General features: G+C 47.9%; 1 protein-coding gene and 1 long non-coding RNA gene across 2 annotated transcripts; one reads left to right on the forward strand and one right to left on the reverse strand.

The window, feature by feature from the left end:
• Positions 1–5,478: 5,478 nt before the first annotated feature.
• Positions 5,479–6,502, forward strand: LOC125548730 (probable F-box protein At5g04010). Its single transcript, XM_048712276.1, has one exon. It carries the CDS (start codon positions 5,571–5,573, stop codon positions 6,375–6,377), a length of 807 nt encoding a protein of 268 aa, XP_048568233.1. The 5' UTR covers positions 5,479–5,570; the 3' UTR covers positions 6,378–6,502.
• A 3,162-nt stretch (positions 6,503–9,664) lies between these two features.
• On the reverse strand, positions 9,665–12,353 carry LOC125545052. The gene is made up of 5 exons (XR_007299876.1): positions 12,003–12,353; positions 11,708–11,825; positions 11,362–11,441; positions 10,845–11,278; positions 9,665–10,179 (listed from the first exon to the last, which is right to left on the reverse strand). It is a non-coding gene; the product is annotated as an uncharacterized LOC125545052 (long non-coding RNA).
• Positions 12,354–22,825: the final 10,472 nt, after the last annotated feature.

The following is a 22,825-nucleotide window of genomic DNA, read 5'->3' on the forward strand; positions in this document are numbered from 1 at the left end:
AAAGCAAAAATGTGTATGTTTGTATAATCTTTCTAGCATTTGATTAATAAAGGGTAAAGGGTAGTGATCCTTTTTAGTAGCTTTATTTAATTTGCGGAAATCAATTACCATTCTATAACCTGTAACAATTCTTTGTGGGATCAATTCATCTTTATCATTAGGAACAACAGTAATACCTTCCTTCTTAGGGACACAATGGACAGGACTTACCCACTGGCTATCTGCAACAGGATAAATTATACCTGCCTCCAGAAGTTTTAGTATTTCTTTTCTTACCACTTCTTTCATCTTAGGATTTAACCGTCGTTGGTGATCAACAACTGGTTTAGTGTCTTTCTCCAATTTTATTTTGTGCTGGCATAGAGTGGGACTAATGCCCTTAAGACCATCAAGAGTATATCCAATAGCAGCACAGTGCTTCTTTAGAGTTTTCAATAATTTCTTTTCTTCATGCTCTGAAAGGTTAGCACTAATAATAACATGATATATCTCTTTCTCATCAAGATAAGCATATTTAAGATTATCAGGTAAAGGTTTAAGCTCAAACACGGGATCACCCTTGGGTGGAGGAGGATCCCCTAAGATTTCAACAGGCAAGTTGTGCTTCAAAATAGGTCCCTGTTTAAAGAATACTTCATCTATTTCCCTTTTTTCATTCATAAACATATCATTTTCATGGTCTAGCAAATATTGTTCTAAAGGATCATTAGGAGGCACGGCAATAGAATCAAGACCAATAATTTCATCTTTACTAGGCAATTCTATATCATGGGGTTGTCTACAAAATTTAGCAAAATTAAACTCATGAGACATGTCCCCTAGACCAACAGTAACAACATCCTTATTGCAATCTATCTTAGCATTAACGGTATTCAAGAAGGGTCTACCAAATATAATGGGACAAAAGTCATCTTGTGGGGAACCAAGAACAAGAAAATCAGCAGGATATTTAACTTTCCCACACAAGACTTCAACATCTCAAACAATTCCAACTGGTGAAATAGTATCTCTATTGGCAAGCTTAATTGTAACATCAATTTCCTCTATCTCAGCAGGTGCAATATCATGCATAATTTTTTTGTATAAGGAATGAGGTATTGCACTTGCACTAGTACCCATATCACATAAACCATGATAGCAATGATCTCCTATTTTAACAAAAATAATAGGCATGCCTACAACAGGTCTATGTTTATTTTTAGTATCAGGTCTAGCAATTCTAGCAGCTTCATCACAGAAGTAAATAACATGCCCATCAATATTATCAGCCAAGAGATCCTTAACCATAGCAATATTAGGTTCAACTTTAATTTGCTCAGGGGGTTTGGGTGTCTTAATATTGCTTTTGTTAACCACAGTTGAAGCTTTAGCATGATCCTTTATTCTAACAGGGAAATGTGGATTCTCAATATAAGCAATAGGAACAACAGGATCATTATAAGTGATAGTATTTTCTTCAACTTTAATAGGTGCAACTACTTTTACTTCAATGGGAGGATTATATTTAAACCACTTCTCCTTGGGGAGATCAACATGAGTAGCAAAGGATTCACAGAAAGAAGCTACTATCTCAGAGTCAAGTCCATATTTAGTGCTAAATTCACGAAAAGTATCGGTATCCATAAAAGATTTAACACAATCAAACTTAGGTGTTGTACCTAACTCTTTACCTTTGTCGACATCCCAATCTTCAGAGTTGCGTTTAATTCTCTCCAATAAATCCCATTTGAATTCAATAGTCCTCGTCATAAAAGAGCCAGTACAAGAAGTATCGAGCGTGGAGCGATTACTAGGAGAAAGCCGAGCATAAATTTTTTGAATAATTATTTCTTTTGAGAGTTCATGATTGGGGCATGAATATAACATTGACTTAAGCCTCTACCAAACTTGAGCGATGCTTTCTCCTTCGCGAGGCCAAAAATTATATATATAATTACGATCATGATTAACAAGATGCATAGAATAAAACTTTTGATGAAATTCCAATTTCAAACGTTTGTAGTTCCATGATCCCATATCATCACATAGCCTAAACCATGTCAATACCTCTCCCTTTAAAGATAAAGGGAAGACCTTCTTCTTGATAACATCCTCGGGCATACCTGCAAGCTTAAATAATCCACAAACTTCATCCACATAGATTAGGTGTAAATCAGAATGTAATGCTCCATCACCTGTGAAAGGATCAGCTAGCAGTTTCTCTATCAGACCCGAAGGGATTTCAAAGTAAACATTTTCAGTAGGTTCAGTAGGTTGAGGAGCAACTCTTTACTCTACTGGTCGGGGTGAAGATACCCCAAACAAGCCCCTCAAAGGATTATGTTCCATAGTAACAAGTAACAGTAAATTTCAGCAAACTATATAAATTTTTCCTTACCAAATTCCACCTACCAAAGGCGCTTCACTCCCCGGCAACGGCGCTAGAAAAGAGTCTTGATGACCCACAAGTGTAGGGGATCTATCATAGCCTTTTCGATAAGTAAGAGTGTCGAACCCAACGAGGAGCAAAAGGAAATGATAAGCGGCTTTCAGCAAGGTATTCTCTGCAAGCACTGAAATTATCGGTAACAGATAGTTTTGTGATAAGGTAATTTGTAACGAGTAACAAGTAATAAAAGTAAATAAGGTGCAGCAATATGGCCCAATCCTTTTTCTAGCAAAGGACAAGCCTGGACAAACTCTTATATGAAGGAAAGCGCTCCCGAGGACACATGGGAATTATCGTCAAGCTAGTTTTTATCACGCTCATATGATTCGCGTTCGATACTTTGATAATTTGATATGTGGGTGGACCGGTGCTTGGGTACTGCCCTTACTTGGACAAGTATCCCACTTATGATTAACCCCTATTGCAAGCATCCGCAACTACAATAGAAGTATTAAGGTAAACCTAACCATAGCATGAAACATATGGATCCAAATCAGCCCCTTACGAAGCAACGCATAAACTAGGGGTTAAGCTTCTATCACTCTAGCAACCCATCGTCTACTTATTACTTTCAAATGCCCTCCTCTAGGCCCAAACAATGGTGAAGTGTCATGTAGTCGACGTTCACATGACACCAATAGAGGAAAGACAACATACATCTCATCAAAATATCGAACGAATACCAAATTCACATGACTACTTATAGCAAGACTTCTCTCATATCCTCAGGAACAAACGTAACTACTCACAAAGCATATTTATGTTCATAATCAGAGAGGTATTAATATGCATAATGGATCTGAACATATGATCTTCCACCAAGTAAACCAACTAGTATCAACTACAAGGAGTAATCGACACTACTAGCAACCCACAGGTACCAATCTGAGGTTTGGATACAAAGATTGGATACAAGAGATGAACTAGGGTTTGAGATGAGATGGTGCTGGTGAAGATGTTGATGGAGATTGACCCCCTCCCGATGAGAGGATCGTTGGTGATGACAATGATGATGATTTCCCCCTCCCAAAGGGAAATTTCCCCGGTAGAACAGCTCCGCCGGAACCCTAGATTGGTTTCGCCAAGGTTCCGCCTCGTGGCGGCGGAGTTTCGTCCCGTGAGCTTGCTTATGATTTTTTCCTTGACGAAAAACTCCATATAGCCAAAAATGGGCATCAGAGGGCCACCAGGGGGCCCACGAGGCAGGGGGAGCGCCCAGTGGGTAGGGCGCGCCCCCCACCCTCGTGGATGGTGGGTGGCCCCCCTCTGGTACTTTCTTCGCTCAGTATTTTGTATATATTTTAAAAATAACTCCCGTGGAGTTTCAGGACTTTTGGATATGTGTAGAATAGGTCTTTAATATTTGCTCCTTTTCCAGTCCAGAATTCCAACTGCCGGCATTCCCACTCTTCATGTAAACCTTATAAAATAAGAGAGAATAGGCATAAGTATTGTGACATAATGTGTAACAACAGCCCATAATGCGATAAATATCGATATAAAAGTATGATGCAAAATGGTCGTATCACTTGTCACCGCTCGTGTCCGTAACACCAGGACAGTGCAATGGGCCCTCATCAATAACGCGTGGGCTCAGGATGTTCGCGGAGACATTTCATTTATGGCACACATCCAAGTGGCCAATCTATGCCACACGATCAACACAGTGTATAGGAATGAAGAACAACCTGACCTATTTCATTGGCCTGCAGATGAAAAAGGGACCTACACAACGAAGTCCGTCTACTCAAGCTTGTGCCTGGGCTTGACTAGATGTTGGACGGCGGGTTGCATTTGGAGGAGCTGGGCGCCTTTGCAGTGTAAAATCTTTGCGTGGCACACCGTTCAGTATCGACTGTGGACCTCGGATCGAAGGGCCGAACACGGACTTCAAGATGAGCCATCGCCTTATTTTCACCTGCCTACAAGACGAGGATAACGTGGACCACATCCTCACACAATGTCTGTATGCTAGAGAAGTGCGGGATCGATGCTTCGAGGCCCTACGGATCATGTTTACAGATTGGTGGCTTGATAAGAGAAAAAAATTCACCAGACGTATCAAGCGTGGATTCGACTTGTTTGTGATTGGTACCGCTTGGTCGTTGTGGAAGCAGAGGAATGTCAGGGTGTTCAACAGAATTCATAAGTAGAGATCACCACCACAACTTGTTGAGCAGGTGTTTCTGGAGGTCCGGGACTGAATGCTGGCTAGCTTCAGTGTAGGAGGATTAAATCCTTTCGTGAGAGTGACTAGTCTTGTTTAGCTGATGTTGATGTGGGTTTATGTCAGTCGAGATGTTCGCATCTTGGTCGTGCACCTTTGTTTTGAGCATCAATACAGACACAAGCGCTTATATACACGCGCATACACTCACCTCTATGAACGCACACACGCACACCCTACCCCTATGAGCACCTCCGAGAGACTGAGCCCGTAGGCGCCTCGTCATCGACGGGAACATCTCCTCCCACTGAAAGCGCATCGCCGGAAATCCTGAAATAAATCCAGTAATAATGCGAGCACCAGGATTTGAACCCTGGTGGGTTGAGGATACCACTGTCCACCTAATCAATTCAACCACAGCCACAGGTTGATTCGCCGTCATGCACCTTGTAATTAAACTTTCTGCCTTCTATAGATATATGGTACGTCATCGCCATACTCTCGAGAATAAAAAAGCTAAAACCGGCGTACGGTCGAGTCGGTCCATCGCAGCCACGTGTCAAGCAGAGTCCTGCTCGCACGTTGCATCCTGCGGCGACGCGCGCCATCAGGTCTTTGCCGCAACCTAGGTACAGATGACCACCGTGTGTCCTTCTCGGACACGCGCGCTGCTCGTCGAGGGCAGCCCGTGCAGCGGGGCGCGCACGGGACCGTCTCGGCACGCTCTGTCCCTCGCTGGCCACGCGCCAAGCTCACGCCTCGCCACAGCAGTCCTCCCCGACCACGTGTGCTCCGCCCGCGCCCACGAACCGCCCAGCGTGGCAGAGTCTCCCCCCAATAGCAAACTCTGGAATCCTCCCCCTCTCCTGAATCGTACGCGCGCCCCGATCGATATAAGCGCTCGAGCGCGGACTGTTGTGCACGCATCGATCTCCGACCTTGAATCTCTATACCCATAACTACAGCGTCGAACACATGCGCGACGACGGAGCGACGACAATGCCGCCACGGTCAGCGCCGTCTCGGCCGCCTCCGTGGGAGGCGCTCTCCCTCGTGGCCAACTTCCTCGATGCGGCGTCTCTCGCCGCGGCTTCCTGCGTCTCCACCTCCTGGCACGCCGCCTTCTCCGACGACCACCTCTGGGCGCGGCTCTGCCGCTGCCACTACCCCTCCGCCATCGGCCTCCTCCCCTTGTACAACAACGTCAATGCCGGGGACCGATGCTCCTCGCCGCACCGGCGCCTCTTCGCGCTGTTCCACGCCGCCGCCTCCCGCGGCCGCTCACTCCCAGCGCCTCGCCTGGCCCTCGACGACGTCACATTCGCCATCGACCTCTTCGCGGCCGGCGGAAAGAACACGCTCTCGTTCGCCGTCGCTGCGTCCGACGCCGGCGTAAAGAAGGCCCCCGGGGGCGTGTTCCAGTTCGCGGTGGACGTGAGTGACCGGAACGCGGTGGCCGGGCCGGGCAAGCACTGGAGCGTGCGGTGGACGGCTGTTCGGACGGGGCACGGGGTCGCGCCAGCTGCGGCGATCGTGATGATGGACGCCAAGGTGCCAGCGTCCAGGGCCGGAGCGCTCAGCTGTGGCGTGAGGGGGGAGGCGTGGGCCACGGTGGCGCTGCCTGCGCCGGGATGCGGCGGCGGGAAGCTCGAGGCGGAGGTCGTGGTCGAGGTGAGCGGCGAGGACAGGCTGGTGGAGAAGGTGAGGATCGGGGTGTTGTTGGATTGTAGGTACGTGAGCGTCGACGCGGGGCTCAGATACTTGCAGCATTTCCTCTTGTAATACGTGTATATGTGCTGGTGGCCATGGTTCTGTTTTAGCTTATCTGTTTGCATACGTGTTCGTGTTGTAACCTGCAATCGTTGGAAACGCAATTCTTTGGGGACTGCTCAGTCCATGATCGATTATGTAAGGGTAGGATCTTCACCAATTGTGTTTAAGAATGCTTGATTCACAAGAATTTTCCTTTTTATGCGGATAATAATGGAGCAGTCTGATGGAAACATTCCATCAGACGTATGATAGGTAGAGTTTCCCCTTTTGGACAACATATCGAAACAAGTCGAGGCTTGAAATCAACAAACCAATTAAGACAGTAATAAGTAATTAATTTATAATGAAAACTCATAATTATATAACTTCTCAACTCTTGAAAAACAAATATAACAACATTGTTTATTATACTAATTTATTCATGAGCACATCTGGCATCATCCTTAGAAAGCCATATGACTAGATTAGATAGGAGGGTGATGGAGAACGTATCATCGCTGCCGCCGGGTCTAACGGAGAAGCATTTCGACAGTCGGCCATGCAATCATCCAAAGAAGCATAACAAAGATGGTTCGCAAAACAACAGAAACATATGGAAGGGTCTTTGCAGTTTGGATCGCGGAAGCACAGACCATTTAACTTGATCTTAACGTTTTCTACGTCTTCCAAGGTTCTGCCTATAGAGGATAATAAAACAATTAATATTCATATTAGTCTCTGGTTATCTAGTACTAGTAACAAATAACTGATACATCAAAAAAATAAATGCAGAATCACGAATAAAAAACGTAAGAACTTCTCAAGAAATAAAAGTAGACACAAGTAAAAAAAAAGATATACATAGCATTTGCATTTAACAATTAGTCAGAGTGGTTGTTTATTTTTTTTTATTTTTTAGGGGAAGTGGTTGTTTATATATGAAGCTTACATTGCGCATGGATAGCACACCATTTGAGAAGAAGCATCGCTAGTACGATTGAGTAATGCGAACGGTTATTCGAATATTCCCCGCAAAAAAAAGAATAGAAATGAATACAAATGGGGACCTATCTCCCCCATAGAGTTGCCACCGATGCTTAATAATATCATATCATGCTAGAGTTGGTTGTGGAAAACACAGTTCTCGATTCTCCGATAGATCTTAAGGAATGCAGTGAACTCATCTGCGTTCCTGGTAGGCTTCACATGGCTATCAACATTGTCATAGTCCAAATTCCTTTCATCGTCGACAATCATGTTGTCTAATGTTACACAAGCAATTCAGATTCCTCTAATTCTCGGCTACCAACATTGACCGACAACAACGTCAATGCCGGCGACTGATGCTCCTCCTCGCAACGCGGCCTCCCGCGGCCGCTCACTCCCAGTGCCTCGCCTGGCCCTTGCCGATGTCGCATTTGGCATCGTCCTCTTCGCGGCTGATGGACAGAACACGCTCTCGTTCGCCATTGTTGCGTCTGACGCCGGCGTTTAGAAGGCCTTCGGTGGCGTGTTCCAGTTGAGGTGGACGTGAGTGACCGGAACGCGATGACCGGGCTGGGGTGATCGTCATGATGGACGCCAAGGTGCCGGCGTCAAGGGCCGGAGCGCTCGTCAGTGGCGGGGGGAGGGGGCCTGGGCCACGCAAGGGATGCCCGCGCCGGGATGAAGATAGAGGATGAGGTCGTGGTCAAAGTGAGCGGAGAAGAGAAGCTGATGGAAAAGGTGAGGCTCGGGGTGTTGTTGGATTGTAGGTGCATGAGCATCGACGAGGGGCTGAGATACTTGCAACATTTCCTTTTCTAATACGTGTATACTAGATCATGATTGGTACGCATTGTTGCGCCCATCCATTTTTCAAGTAGAATGATAGAAATTTCTACAAATATATTGACATGGAAGAACTGAATTCCTATTTTCAGTGAAAAACTTCTTAATCATTATGTACGCAAACCAAATATTCATGTAGGCAGACCAAATATTTATCATTTTACGTAACTGCCATCTTCTATAATTTATCAGGTCAAGTTGGCCATCCTCTTAGTATCATGTGTACCAAGATCGGAGTCCATTTGTTAGGTCCAGGACTGCGCTTGTTGTACTGATATGTTGATGTTTGAAATGACTTGTATTGACTCGTAGATCATTGACACTTGTCAATGATCTTGCTTTCCCTCTCCCTGCACCCATTCACTTCTCTCGTTATCTGAAATATCTGATGTTATTATTGATTAGTTGATGTCACTAATTTTTATACCAATGGACATGTCAATATGCAAGGAGCGGTGTTTAGAAAGATTTAAGTGAAAAGAATGCACGCGTTGCTGGAACCATCTGTTTTCCCAACAGGATGACAGGAACTTATGCAAATATACGGAGGCACAAAGTATTAAAGTTGCTAAATGTTTACTTTCTCAAATGAGAAAAATACTTGTCTCCAACAAATTGTTTTAGTATACAAATACATGTATAGGGCTTGGATGGGTTTTTTTTTAAGGAAAGGCCATCATGGCTAGCTTTATTAAAATTAAACAACACTTATATCGTCCGTTAAATAATTAGAAATAAAACCTGGAGGTGAGTCCAACCACAAGTTTGGTGGATCAACACTTTCATTCTGCGCTAGCACATGAGCCACCATATTTGATTCGCGGTTACAATGCTCAATAACGACCTTTCCAAAATTAACTATCAGTAAACGGCATTCTTCAAGAATTGGGCCTGCCACCATCGAGTGCCCAGAGTTTTATTGAAGAGCCTCCACTAAAATCAGACTATCCGTTTGTACCGACAAGGAGTTGCTCCCAACTATATTAGCCAATTTTAAGCCTTCAACCAGAGCCGCAGCTTCCGCCGATACCACATCCGCAACATGTTCAAGTTTTGCCGAAGATGCCGCAACAAATAAGCCCCCCCCCCCCCCCCCGTCCCCGTCCCGGATAATGGCGCCGCATGCCCCCGAGTTAGTATCCTCTGAAAACGCAGCGTCGACATTGAGGGCCAACTGATTCCGTAGTGGTTTTTTCCAGTGATTAAGACGCGGGATCGTCGTTGGTTTACATGCAGCCCGTACGAAGTTCAAAGACAAAGCTTGAATCGCCTGGCTCGTCCGCGTTGGAGATTGCACTGGTTCCTGCCGAGTTATGCTTCTCCTCTGCCACCACAAATACCATGATGCCACCGCAATCAATTCAGGCAAGACCACCTGGTCCATATATTTAGTGTTGTGTTCTGGATCGCACAGGAATATCTCAATGCTTTGCCATGCATAGGAGGATCCCTTCTTTAGATCACAGTTTAACAAGTCACCAGAAGGATAGTACTTTGATCTTAAAACTTTTGCACATAGCGAATCATAATTATCAATGAGACGCTAGCATTGTTTAGCAAGCATTGCAAGATTGAAACTTTGGATATCACGGAAACCCATACCACCCCATACCTTAGGGACGCACATCTTCCACCATGCAAACCAATGTAATTTTCGTTGGTCTTCACCGTCACCCCACCAAAAATGCGATATAGTATCAGTGATTCCCTTACATATTTTTTTTGGAAATTTGAATACACCCATCGCATATGTCGGGATGGCTTGAGCCACCGCTTTGATTAGAGCCTCCTTACCACCATAAGATAACGTTCTTTCTTTCCACCCATTCACTAGCTTCTGTATTCTTTCAATAAGATGCTTAAAGCAATCCACCCGATCAACACCGATCATTGATGAAAGACCCAAATATTTATCCGACAAGGATTCAGTCATAATATCAAGGATCTCGCAAACTTCCACCTTCTCATCAACATGAGGTAAGTAACATAAGTGTTAAAGACCCTGCAAAAAAAAGTGTTTTAGACAGCAACGTGAGAAATGCAGGTTAGCAAACCTATTGACAATTCTTCTCTACGACGACCAGCACCAAGATATTTAATCTAACCCAGCCCTACAACAATTAAATTACACAAAAAAGTAAATAATAAGAAGAGAATGAAAGTAGTAATTTGAAGTACAAACAAATGATCATGGTCATGCATCATCCTAACTTCCTAAGACAATGGTAGTCTTACTGATTTCAAGTTGCAATTGTATTGTACCTATCCCATATGATGTTGTTGGCAGAACTCCTTGCACTTTGGCGAACTAAATAACAGACTGAACGATGATACAAGTCGCACCATTCTGGACAATAACATCACCTAACTAAACAAAGGATGCCATGGCATGAGATGACATAACACTACACTTGGAGCTAGCTTAATGATACAGAGGTGCCAATTATTTGTGTTTCATATTGTCAAAGCTAGTCATCCAATATGTTTTTCAGAAATCTAACAAACCATGGTGAACTCCTCAACAGTTGGTTAATCATTAGGATAAAATTATAGAATCATTTATATGATATTAAGTACGGAATGGACCACATCTACCAGAGCTTTCCTACCAAAAACAAATACATAAATGCAACAAAATACTCCATGTTTTAGCAATAAAATTATTACCATGCAGAAAACTGAACAGACCCAAAAAAGGTGATTATGCATATCATTGTTCGCAACAGAGGTAGATGCGTGGGTGGCAATGAGTGGATCCTAGTTATGGAGGACGTCGACGGGAGATGGCCTTGAGCTGGTGAAACATCAGTCGTTACTGTCTTAACCCACCACTACTTGCACTCCTCCCACCTCTTCCTCAACTCCATTGCGGACAATTTTGTCACTGCATTTGGTAACGGAACCTTGTATGCAAGGAGACAAAATCATTTTAAGAACACAAACTCATTGATTTGGAGGCTGAAAAGGGGATTATCTGAAGTAAATAGTTTGTCTCTTCTTCAACTTGCCTATTCTTAATGGAAGTAATGATTTTTGTTTTGATTTTGTACCACTTCGTAACATTGATCTTGGACCAGCAGGAACCCTTTTCCAAAACCAATCTGAAGTTTAGAACCAAAACCTGATTAGAAATAAGCATATACTATTTTATTATCGGATTTGGTGTTGATCTTTGCTGCCTTACATGATCCTAGTTGAGGTCTTATCTCCCACTGTATCAATGCTTCCACATGCACCTCCACTCTCCAGGGATGCCTCCTGCATCTTTAGTCCTCCATATATTATTGCCCCCAATTGACAACAACAATAATTAATAGTAATACAATGGTGTGAATGATACACATATAAAAATTGTGTTCGTGCTATACTCAGGGATGCCTGAGAGCACAGATCTTCTTTGCATGTTCCAATTTGTCTCGGGGAAACTTCAAATTTGATAAGTGATTGGAGCAGAGAGGCAATGAGGAATGTCTCGCACTTGAGCAGCAGAACTAGTCCGGAGCAATGGCGGCCTGGAGGCGGGGAATTACCTGGCAGCTTGATGCTGGCGACCAACGTCGTGGCGGCGCGCGCAACTGCTAAGCAAAAACAATTCCAGTGCCAAGCTCCAAAATAAAATCAATCGAGCACAGCTAGTATGAACATCACCTGTACACACAATTTTTGGTATGAGAGGATATCTAATTGCTTCGCACAAAAATGAATCATACATGAAACGAAAAGAAATAGAAGGAACCCTACCACAACCAGAGCAGGATGCCCAATCAGCACGGGGAGCTAGAGAGGATGAGCGAAGAGTGTGGGAGGAAGAATATATAGACGTACCACTCGGCACCAGAAGGATTGGCACATCAATCGCCATGAATGCGTGCATAGAAACTGAAGTATAACTGCGAGCAATTTCTAGCAGATGAGGCACCGGCCGGCCATCATCACCCACGTGACCACGTCCCCCCTTTCCACTTCGCAGGCGGATCGACCGCGCCGGCTGGATCGGTCGGCCCCTTGTTCATCCGCATCCCGGGAGTCCGCTGGACCCCCTCATCGGCCGGATCGGCTCCCCTCGCGCGCATCGGCTGAACCGCGTGGCGCTGGATCCACTCGACCTCCTCGCGCGCTTGGTCTCCCTCGAGCGCCTCCTCTGTAATCCTCCCGCATACTGTCGACCGCTTTTTTTTTTACGTTTTTTTAGGCAATCTCGCGAAGCTTTTATTTCAAACCGTCACAATATTTACAAGGACTAAAGGAATTCCCTCTGGCTGGCCTAGCCAAACATGACCACCAGACCCTAACTTTAGAGCATGCTTCGCTAAATTGTGAGCCTCCTTATTGGAGCTCCTATACTCATGAACTATATTACATGACGTAAAAGACGTAGCCGTCATCTTGATCTTTTCGATGATAGCTCCGTAGGTTGATCCACTCCCCTTCTTGATTTCTGACACAGCACCTTGGCAATCTGAAGCGAGATGTACACTGTTCAAATTCAGATCTTGGGCTAGAGCCAAACCTTCCCTGATAGCTAGCGCTTCAAGGGTAGCTGCATCATTTTGATTTCTGAAAACATAGGCCGACGCGCCAAGAAAAGTCTTTCGCTGTTTCTGCATATTGTACCCACCGTTCCATGGTTTCCTACCCTACTCACTGCTGCATCAACATTTAGTTTCATAAAATTCTCGGGTGGTGCTAGCCAACCCGACCGCCGAGCTGCTGCACTCCCATGGGGCTCACTCTTTTGAGATAGCTGAAGAAGTTCTCCTAGGTAAGAGTTAACGAAGCCATGAACTACATATGGGCTTTTGAATATATCTTCATATATTGCCTTGCGCCTCGCACCCCAGATGGCCCAAAGAGTTATTGCAAACCTGATAAATTCCTTCGGTTCAAAAGTTCTACCCATGACAAAGATCCAATCCTTAGCACAATCATGTTGGTTAATGCTCAGTTGATCCAGGATGGCTTCGGATGATAGCGCCCACGTGCTCCTGGACATAGGGCAGTCCAACAAAGCATGTCTCCATGAGTCATGAACACCACACAAACTGCATGCTGCAGAAGTTTCCATGTTTCGCCTATGCAACACTGCAGCTGATGAAGCCATGTACCTAGGGTAGGGGCACGGACCTGTCCAAAGATCCCTACCCTAGGACATCCCTAGAAGAAGTCACCTTTCAATCGACTTGAAGGTATCCCACTCGACGGGTTCAAGACACTCGACCAAGAAGCTATCACTCGACCATGAAGCCAACCACTCGACTGCCAGGAGACCTATAGTCACTCCGCAGGCAAACGGTCAGCTGTTAAGTAGTCTTTATGGTCATTATAGCACTTTATTAGGGGCGTTACCAGTAACGCCCGACCTTAAATGTACCTTAAACCCTGCATTACTGAGGGCAGGAGGGGGCCGGCGAACTCTATATAAGCCACCCCCTCCTCAGTATGAAGGGTTCGCACCCCTGTTATTCACACGCCTATAATCCAATCGACCGCCTCCGGGCGCCGAGACGTAGGGCTGTTACTTCCTCCGCGAAGGGCCTGAACTCGTACATCTTGGTGTGTTTACAACTTCCCAACAGCTAAGATCTAGCCTCTCTATACACACCCTCCTACATCACTGTCAGAGTTAGAACCACGACAGTTGGCGCCCACCGTGGGGCAGGAATCTTAGCGCCTGATTGGAGAAGTTGTGATTTTTCCGATCCCTTCGATCATGGTTTCGTGCGGAGTTTTGGTGGAGGGCCGCGAGATCCGCCTCGGCGCGCTCACATTCATCGCCGACGACTCCGCCTGGCTTCAGGAGGCACCACTCGACATCGACGCACTCCCCGTCCGCGGTGCGACGCACTTCCGCGCATGCGTCCGTGGCGTCCTCCTGCGGCAGCCGTCGACCCAGTATCGGTCGGCCCCCGTGTCGTCTCCCCGCTCTGTCTCCCACCGGCGCAAGCGCTCCGGTCGGTCGAGACTTCAGAGGTGGGCGAGGCATGCCGTGGCTCGCCAGTCGGCCGCCCCACAAGTCGCAGCAATCGAGCCCGACGAATCCCTCTGCGGCCTGTTCGACCTGTCGACTGGCTCCGCGGAGACCGCATCCGAGTGCGACAGCAGCGACCCATCGGCTGAGGTTCTGGCGGTCGATGGAACGCACAGTCCTCCCGGTTTCCCTCGCGCTGATGGAGGCGCGGGTGGGGGTGACCCGTCGCATCCCCACGATGAGTATCTCCCCGAACATCTCACGTCATTACAGCGAGAGGAGCTTCGCCGCCGGAACATGGACGCACTCCACACCCCTATCGTCAGAGAGACCCCCGAGGCCCGGGCCTTGGAGGACGCGCGCTTGGCTAACTTGGCCGAGCGCACTCGACTGGAGAATCTTCAGCGAGCACTCGACGAGCAAGCGCGTCAGCGGGCTCCCGAGTCTAGTCGATGCCAGCTCTTCCCGCCGACGCAGGTATACCGAACCCCAGTTTAGAATTTGGCCGCCGCGGCCTGTATAGCAGAATCGATTCAGCCCTCCCAGTCGAAGGCTGGAAGGGGCTTGTTGCAGATCAGAGCGTTGCTCCGGGCGGCGGGAAACCAGAATTCCGCTGTTTCTCAGTCGCGGAATAGGATCCACAGTCGATCCGTTGCAACAGATACAGTCCAGTCGGCTCACAGCCCGAGGTCGCCCCCGAGGCATGAGGGACGTGGTGACCGGCATGATCAGTACAGAAGGAATGAGTAGTATGATCACCGATCCGATCGTGATGATCGACGTCGACTGCCAACCCCTCCCCCGAGGAGTGGGTCATATGCGCCTCGACATCGAGATGACAGGCGCCCTCATAGTGTTGGGCAGAGGATTCCAGTCGACCCCAGGGACCTAGGCTTTGACGCGAGATCTATCCTCGTTCAAGGTTTGGTTGACAGGAACAGAGCTCATCGGAAAGGCCACAACAGAGATGCGCCTGCCAGCAGCCGAGTACGTGTTTCGGGGCCAGAGTGTTTCAGTCGAGCCATCAGGGCCGCAGTGATTCCTCCCAACTTTCGGTTGGCGACTGGAGTCAGCAAGTTCACCGGTGAGTCTAAGCCTGACACTTGGCTCGAAGATTACCGAGTGGCTGTACAGATTGGCGGTGGCAATGATGAGGTGGCCATGAAGCATTTGCCTCTCCTGTTAGAGGGCTCGGCCAGAGCATGGCTGAATCAGTTAGCACCCAGCAGCATCTACACTTGGGAGGATCTCTCTCGAGTGTTTGTCACAACCTTTGAGGGAACATGCAAGCGACCCGCAGGCCTTACAGAATTGCGGTCTTGCGTGCAGAAACCGAGTGAAACTCTGAGGGATTACATCCAGAGGTGGATCACTTTGCATCACACAGTTGAGAACGTACCGGATCACCAAGCAGTTTGTGCCTTTAAAGAAGGCGTCAAGAACAGAGAGTTGAACCTGAAGTTCGGTCGGACCGGAGAAATGTCTCTGAATCGGATGATGGAAATTGCCACCAAATACGCTAACGGAGAAGATGAAGATCGACTCCGGAGTGGCAAGCAGAAAGCAGTCGCCCAAGAAACCGGAGGCAATTCTAGTCGGAAGAAGAAGCGGAAGGCCGAGCCAGCCGCCCCTGGGGAGGCCCTGGCCGTAACCCAGGGAAATTTCAAGGGAAAACCCAAAGGCCCCTGGAAGCCCAAGAAAGTCAAGGATCAAGATGGAAATGATGTTTTGGATCTGCCATGTCACATCCACACCAAGAAAGATGAAGAGGATAATTTTATTTACCCAAAGCATACCACTCGACAGTGCCGGCTCCTGATCCAGCAGTTTCAGGGCAAACAGTCCAAAGATAAGGAAAAAGAGTCGGACAGAGTTGAGGACAAGGAAGATAGTGATGATGGATACCCCCAAATTAATTCCACCCTGATGATTTTTGCTGATGTCGAAAGCAAAAGTCGACTGAAAGTCATTAACCGTGAGGTGAATATGGTTGCTCCGGCAACACCCAGTTATCTGAAGTGGTCTCAGACTGCCATCACATTCGACCAGTCCGATCACCCTACGCACATTGCCACCCCTGGGAGGCAAGCTTTGGTGGTCGACCCAGTTGTCGAAGGCACTTGACTGACCAAAGTCCTGATGGATGGTGGCAGCGGCCTGAACATATTGTATGCTGAAACATTGAAAGGGATGGGCATTCCGATGTCCAGGCTCAGCGCCAGCAACATGAGTTTCCATGGAGTCATTCCTGGAAAGAAAGCCGAGTCACTCGGCTAGATCGCTCTTGATGTGGTTTTCGGTGATTCGAAGAATTACCGCAAGGAAAAGTTGACATTTGAGGTTGTGGACTTCCAAAGTGCTTATCATGCTATTCTAGGCCGGCCGGCTTATGCACGCTTCATGGCTCGACCGTGCTACGTGTATCTCAAGTTGAAGATGCCCGGCCCCAGAGGTGTGATCACCGTTACAGGCAATCGGAAGAAAGCAGAGGAGTGCTTTCAGAAAGGATCAAAGATTGCTGACGCTCAGATGGCAGTTGTTGAGCTACAAGAGTACCAGAAGACTGCTGATCCGAGTGAATTGCTACGAGCCAAGAAGCCTGCTCCAGAATCTGCTTTTCAGTCGTCCGGTGAAACTAAGACAGTTCACATTCACCCGACCGACCCCAATGCTGCCCCGACTCACATCTCAACGACGGTCGACTCCAAATAGGAAGAAGCGCTCATCCAGTTCCCCCGTGAGAACTGGGACATCTTCGCATGGAAGCCTTCTGACATGCCTGGAGTTCCCAGGGGGCTGGCTGAGCACCGTCTACGAGTCGACCCAAAGTTCAAGCCTGTGAAAGAACATCTTCGACGGTCCGCCGTCCAGAAGAGGAAAGCTATTGGCGAAGAGGTGGCTCGGCTCTTAGCAGCGGAGTTCATCCGAGAGATTTACCACTCCGAGTGGCTTGCCAATGTTGTCATGGTCCCCAAGAAGGACAAGTCACTTCGCATGTGCATTGATTTTAAACATATCAATCGGGCCTGCCCGAAAGATCATTTCCCTCTCCCCCGCATCGACCAGGTAGTCGACTCGACCGCGGGGTGTGAGCGTTTGTCTTTTCTAGATGCTTATTCAGGGTACCATCAGATCCGTCTGTATGGACCCGACGAGATCAAAACGGCTTTCATCACCCCATTCGGGTGCTTCTGTTATGTCACCATGCCCTTCGGCCTCAAGAATGCCGGAGCCACATTCATGAGGATGATTCAGAAGTGTTTGCTCACTCAGATCAGCCGGAACGTAGAAGCATACATGGATGATATTGTGGTTAAGTCACGGAAAGGTTCCGACCTACTGACTTACCTTGCCGAAACCTTTGCTAACCTCAGGAGATATGATATCAAGCTCAATCCATCAAAGTGCACATTCGGAGTTCCAGGTGGAAAGTTACTCGGTTTTCTCGTTTCCGAACGAGGAATCGACGCCAATCCCGAGAAAGTTGGCACCATACTCCGGATGAAGCGCCCTGTGCGTGTACACGATGTCCAGAAGCTTACAGGTTGCTTGGCCGCTCTTAGTCGATTCATTTCTCGTCTCGGTGAAAAGGCGTTGCCTCTTTACCGACTGATGAAAAAGTCTGACAAGTTCGAGTGGACTCCAGAAGCTGATGCAGCGTTTGCAGAGCTCAAAGCTCTGCTCTCCACCCAGCCGGTGCTTGCTGCCCCAATCAGTAAAGAGCCTCTGCTACTTTACATTGCGGCCACAGGACAAGTTGTCAGTACAGTACTTACGGTCGAGCGGGAAGAAGAAGGAAAGGCCTTCAGAGTTCAGCGCCCAGTATATTATGTGTCCGAAGTTTTGACCCCTTCGAAGCAAAGATATCCCCATTACCAGAAGCTTGTATATGGGATCTACATGACCACGAAGAAGGTTGCACACTACTTCTCTGACCATTCCATTATAGTCGTCAGCGACGCTCCACTGTCAGAAATCTTGCATAACAGAGATGCAACTGGTCGAGTGGCGAAGTGGGCGATCGAACTCCTTCCCCTAGATATCAAGTTTGAAGCAAAGAAGGCTATCAAGTCCCAAGCAATTGCAGATTTCGTCGCCGAGTGGATTGAACAGCAGCTTCCGACTCAAGTTCACTCGGAGCACTGGACCATGTTCTTCGATGGATCTAAGATGCTGAATGGTTCCAGTGCTGGGGTAGTATTGGTCTCCCCCCGAGGAGATAAGCTCAGATATGTTCTCCAGATTCACTTCGATTCCTCCAATAATGAAGCAGAATATGAAGCACTCTTGTATGGGTTGCGCATGGCCATTTCACTCGGCGTCCGGCGCCTCATGGTCTACGGCGACTCAGATTTGGTGGTTAATCAGGTGATGAAGGAGTGGGACGTCAGAAGCCCAGCTATGACTGGCTACTGCAACGCAGTAAGAAAGCTAGAAAAGAAATTCGAGGGGTTAGAGCTTCATCACATCCCCCGACTGAAAAATCAAGCAGCTGATGATCTGGCAAAGATAGGCTCCAAGAGAGAAGCCATTCCCAGGAACGTGTTCCTGGAACACATTCGCTCGCCCTCAGTCCAAGAAGATCCTTTTCATAAGAAGCCCCGCAGCCGAAAAGTGCCACAGATCCGACTGAAGTCGAAGTTCCTGCTGTGGTCGACCTAATCATGGAAGTCTTGGCAATCATTCCCGACTGGACGATACCGTACATCGCGTATATCCTAAGGAAAGAACTCCCGGAGGACGAGGAAGAGGCTCGACAGATCGTCCGCCGATCCAAGGCCTTCACAGTCATAAAGGGACGGTTGTATAGAGAAAGCGCAACTGGAATCGGTCAGAAGTGCATAACACCAGAAGAGGGTCAGATAATCCTTGATGATATCCACTCGGGGACCTGTGGTCACCATGCGTCCTCTCAGACCATTGTGGCTAAAGCATACCGAGCGGGATTTTACTGGCCAAGAGCAAATGAGATGGCAAAAGAGATAGTCGACAAGTGTGGAGGGTGCCATTTCTACTCCAACATGTCACGCAAGCCTGCATCAGCCCTGAAGACCATTCCACTCGTCTGGCCCTTTGTTGTATGGGGACTGGACATGGTTGGTCCACTGAGAACGGGCAGGAGCGGTTTCACTCATGTGCTTGTAGCAGTCGACAAGTTTACCAAATGGATCGAAGCTAAGCCCATCAAGAATCTTGATGCTTGCACTGCTATCAGCTTCGTCAGAGGGCTAACGTTCAGATATGGAGTCCCGCATAGCATCATCACTGACAATGGGTCAAACTTTGATTCGGACAAGTTCAGAGCTTTTTGCGCCTCTCAAGGCACGCGAGTCGACTACGCATCAGTCACCCATCCCCAGTCGAATGGGCAAGCCGAGAGAGCAAATGATCTGATTCTCAAAGGACTAAAGCCTCGACTGATGCGTGGTCTCAAGCACGCGGCAGCCGCTTGGGTCGACGAGCTTCCGTCAGTTCTGTGGGGATTAAGGACCACCCCGAACCGGTCGACTGGAAGAACTCCATTCTTTCTGGTTTATGGAGCCGAAGCAGTTCTGCTGAGCGATCTTCTTCACAACGCACCCCGAGTCGAACTTTATACCGAAGATGAAGCAGAACAAGCCCGGCAAGACGCAGTCGACCTCCTAGAAGAAGAGAGGGAGATGGCCATGGTCATATCGACCATTTACTAGCAAGACTTGCGTCGATTCCACGCCAGGAATGTGAAGAGTCGAGCCTTCCAAGAAGGAGATTTGGTCCTCCGAGTGGATCAACAGAAACCACACAAGCTTGCTCCTATTTGGGAAGGCCCCTTCATCGTCACCAGAGTCCTCCACAATGGAGCGTATCACCTCTACAATGTTGATCGCCAGATCAACGAGCCACGAGCTTGGAATGCGGAACTGCTCCGCCCCTTTTACACTTGAATTCTCACTCGGACGAGATGTAATAAGAAAAAAATTTCTGCAGTACATTTTTATCAAAGACAAGAGTGTTCCAATAATTGCTATCACTTTTGTTTGCATACGAAATCCCCTAGTGGGTGACTTAGCTGCGAATCCATTTCGCCTAAGTTTGAAAAATCCTACCGAGTGGAGAGCCAGACTCCCACTCGGGGGCTTAGCTGCAGCCCAGTGCTTGCCTAAGTTTGAAAAAATCCTACCGAGTGGAGAGCAAACCTCCCACTCGGGGGCTTAGCTGCAGTCCAGTACTCGCCTAAGCTCTCCCACTCAGGGGCTTAGCTGCAGTCAGGCACTCGCCTAAGTTTGAAAAATCCTACCGAGTGGAGAGCAATCCTCCCACTCGGGGGCTTAGCTGCAGTCCAGTACTTGCCTAAGTTCTCCCACTTAGAGACTTAGCTGCAGTTAGGCACTCGCCTAAGTTTGAAAAATCCTACCGAGTGGAGAGCAATCCTCCCACTCGGGGGCTTAGCTGCAGTCCAGTACTCGCCTAAGTTCTCCCACTTAGAGACTTAGCTGCAGTCAGGCACTCGCCTAAGTTTGAAAAATCCTACCGAGTGGAGAGCAAACCTCCCACTTGGGGGCTTAGCTGCAGCCCAGCGCTCGCCTAAGTGTTTAAAAAATCCTACCGAGTGGAGAGCAAACCTCCCACTTGGGGGCTTAGCTGTAGCCCAGCGCTCGCCTAAGTGTTTAAAAAATCCTACCGAGTGGAGAGCAAACCTCCCACTCGGGGGCTTAGCTGCAGCACAGCGCTCGCCTAAGTGTTTAAAAAATCCTACCGAGTGGAGAGCAAACCTCCCACTCGGGGGCTTAGCTGCAGCACAGCGCTCGCCTAAGCGTTTAAAAAATCCTACCGAGTGGAGAGCAAACCTCCCACTCGGGGGCTTAGCTGCAGCCCAGTGCTCGCCTAAGTGATTAAAAATCCTACCGAGTGAGAGCAAACCTCCCACTCGGGGGCTTAGCTGCAGCCCAGTGCTCGCCTAAGTATATAAAAATCCTACCGAGTGAGAGCAAACCTCCCACTCGGGAGCTTAGCTGCAGCCCAGTGCTTGCCTAAGTACAGGACACAACCCAATCCGCAAGGACCATGAGGCGCAAGTCGACTGCTACCTTCTCCTTCGGAGTTGCGCCGCAAATACAAGGTTATTCCGAGTGAAGATCGAATTCCACTCGACGGATCAAACCATGAAGATATTCAGAGAGAAATCAAGTTCAGATAAAGCTTAAAAGGTCCCAGACCTCAGATCAAAGTACTCAAGCCCTCGGCTCGGCAGAGTTTAACGGTTACAATCCACTCGGCATTCCGAGGCAAATTTAAAGTGAAGCATAAAAGTTTTTCATTCCTCAGGTGGAGGACTGGAAGGGGCGACGAATTCGTCCAAGTCGATCCCGTCGGCAATACGGGTGGCAGCGGCGATAAAAGTCTCCATGAAGTCTTGAAAGTTGTGCTTCCTAGTATTGGCAACTTGGATGGCGGCCAGCTTTTCTTCTCGCGCCTCCTTGCAATGGACGCGGACCAGAGACAGAGCGACATCAGCACCACATCTAGCAGAAGATTTTTTCCATTCCGCCACTTGACTTGGGACTTCATTAAGTCGAGCCATCAGGGACTCGGGGTCATTCTGAAGTGTCGTCCCAGGCCAGAGTGATGTGTCGATCCGCGACATCGCAACTTTCAGCCGAGCCAGATAGTCAACGACGCTGGCAGTTCGAGACTCCAAACGGAGCACGTTCATTGCAGCCTCGTCCTTCACAAGAGAGTTAGCAGGGTCCAAGCCTGGCTCCACTCGACGGGTCTCCTCTTCGAAGTTCTGACAGAATTCTGCAAACACGATTCAAGAATAAGACAGTGGCCCTACACGGGCTTGATAACTGCGAGACAGTCAGGGTAGAGTAATTACCTTCGAGCATGACGAACAGCTTTTTGGCGAGTCCACCGAGATAAGCCTCCAGATCGTTCCTCTTCCCCGCCAGCTCACCCACCTTGTCGTGCAGAGCCACGTTGTCGTTCTTCAGTCGGCTGACCTCTTGATTGGCCACCTCGAGAGCAGCTTTCAGTCTGGAGTTCTCCTGCTCAAGAGCTCCGACCGAAGCCATTTTCTCTTCAGCAAGCCTTGTTTTGTCCAAGACTTCCTTCTGAGCTTCTGCAAGATCTTGATCCTTCTTCTTCAGAGCTTCCTCCAGTTTATCTGCGGCACGTCGAGTGAAATCAACATCAAGGATGGGCAAAAAAGAAAAGTCACTCATCAAGAATGGAGAACCTCACCAGCCATACCTTTTGCTTCTTCTTGCGCCTTCTTCAAATTCTCCTGAGCAAGCTTCAAGTTAAGGTTGAGCTGGATCTGCTGACTCTCCAACTCAGTATAGCGAGCTACGAGTTCGCATGATTTCTGTAAAAAGAAAAATCAGTCGACAGACGTCCAAGATAAGTTGCTTCCGAGTAACTAAGAGACAATGATGACGTTTCTAAGACCACAGCCGAATCAAAAACATTCGACAGTAGTCTCGGGGACTACACCCAGTGGGTGCACTCAGCATGCCCCCACTGTAAAAAAAAGAGAGAAAAAGAGTCAACTGCCTGCAGTCGACCGGATACAGTTCCATTCGACATGGCCCGACCAGACCGAGTGAAGAAATACAGCTACAGCAACACAATATAAATACTACAGTCGACTTCCAGCAGTCCACCGTAGTCTCGGGGACTACACCCAGTGGGTGCACTT

This window comes from Triticum urartu, chromosome 3 (assembly GCF_003073215.2).
Source record: "Triticum urartu cultivar G1812 chromosome 3, Tu2.1, whole genome shotgun sequence".
Classification (NCBI taxonomy): domain Eukaryota; kingdom Viridiplantae; phylum Streptophyta; class Magnoliopsida; order Poales; family Poaceae; genus Triticum; species Triticum urartu.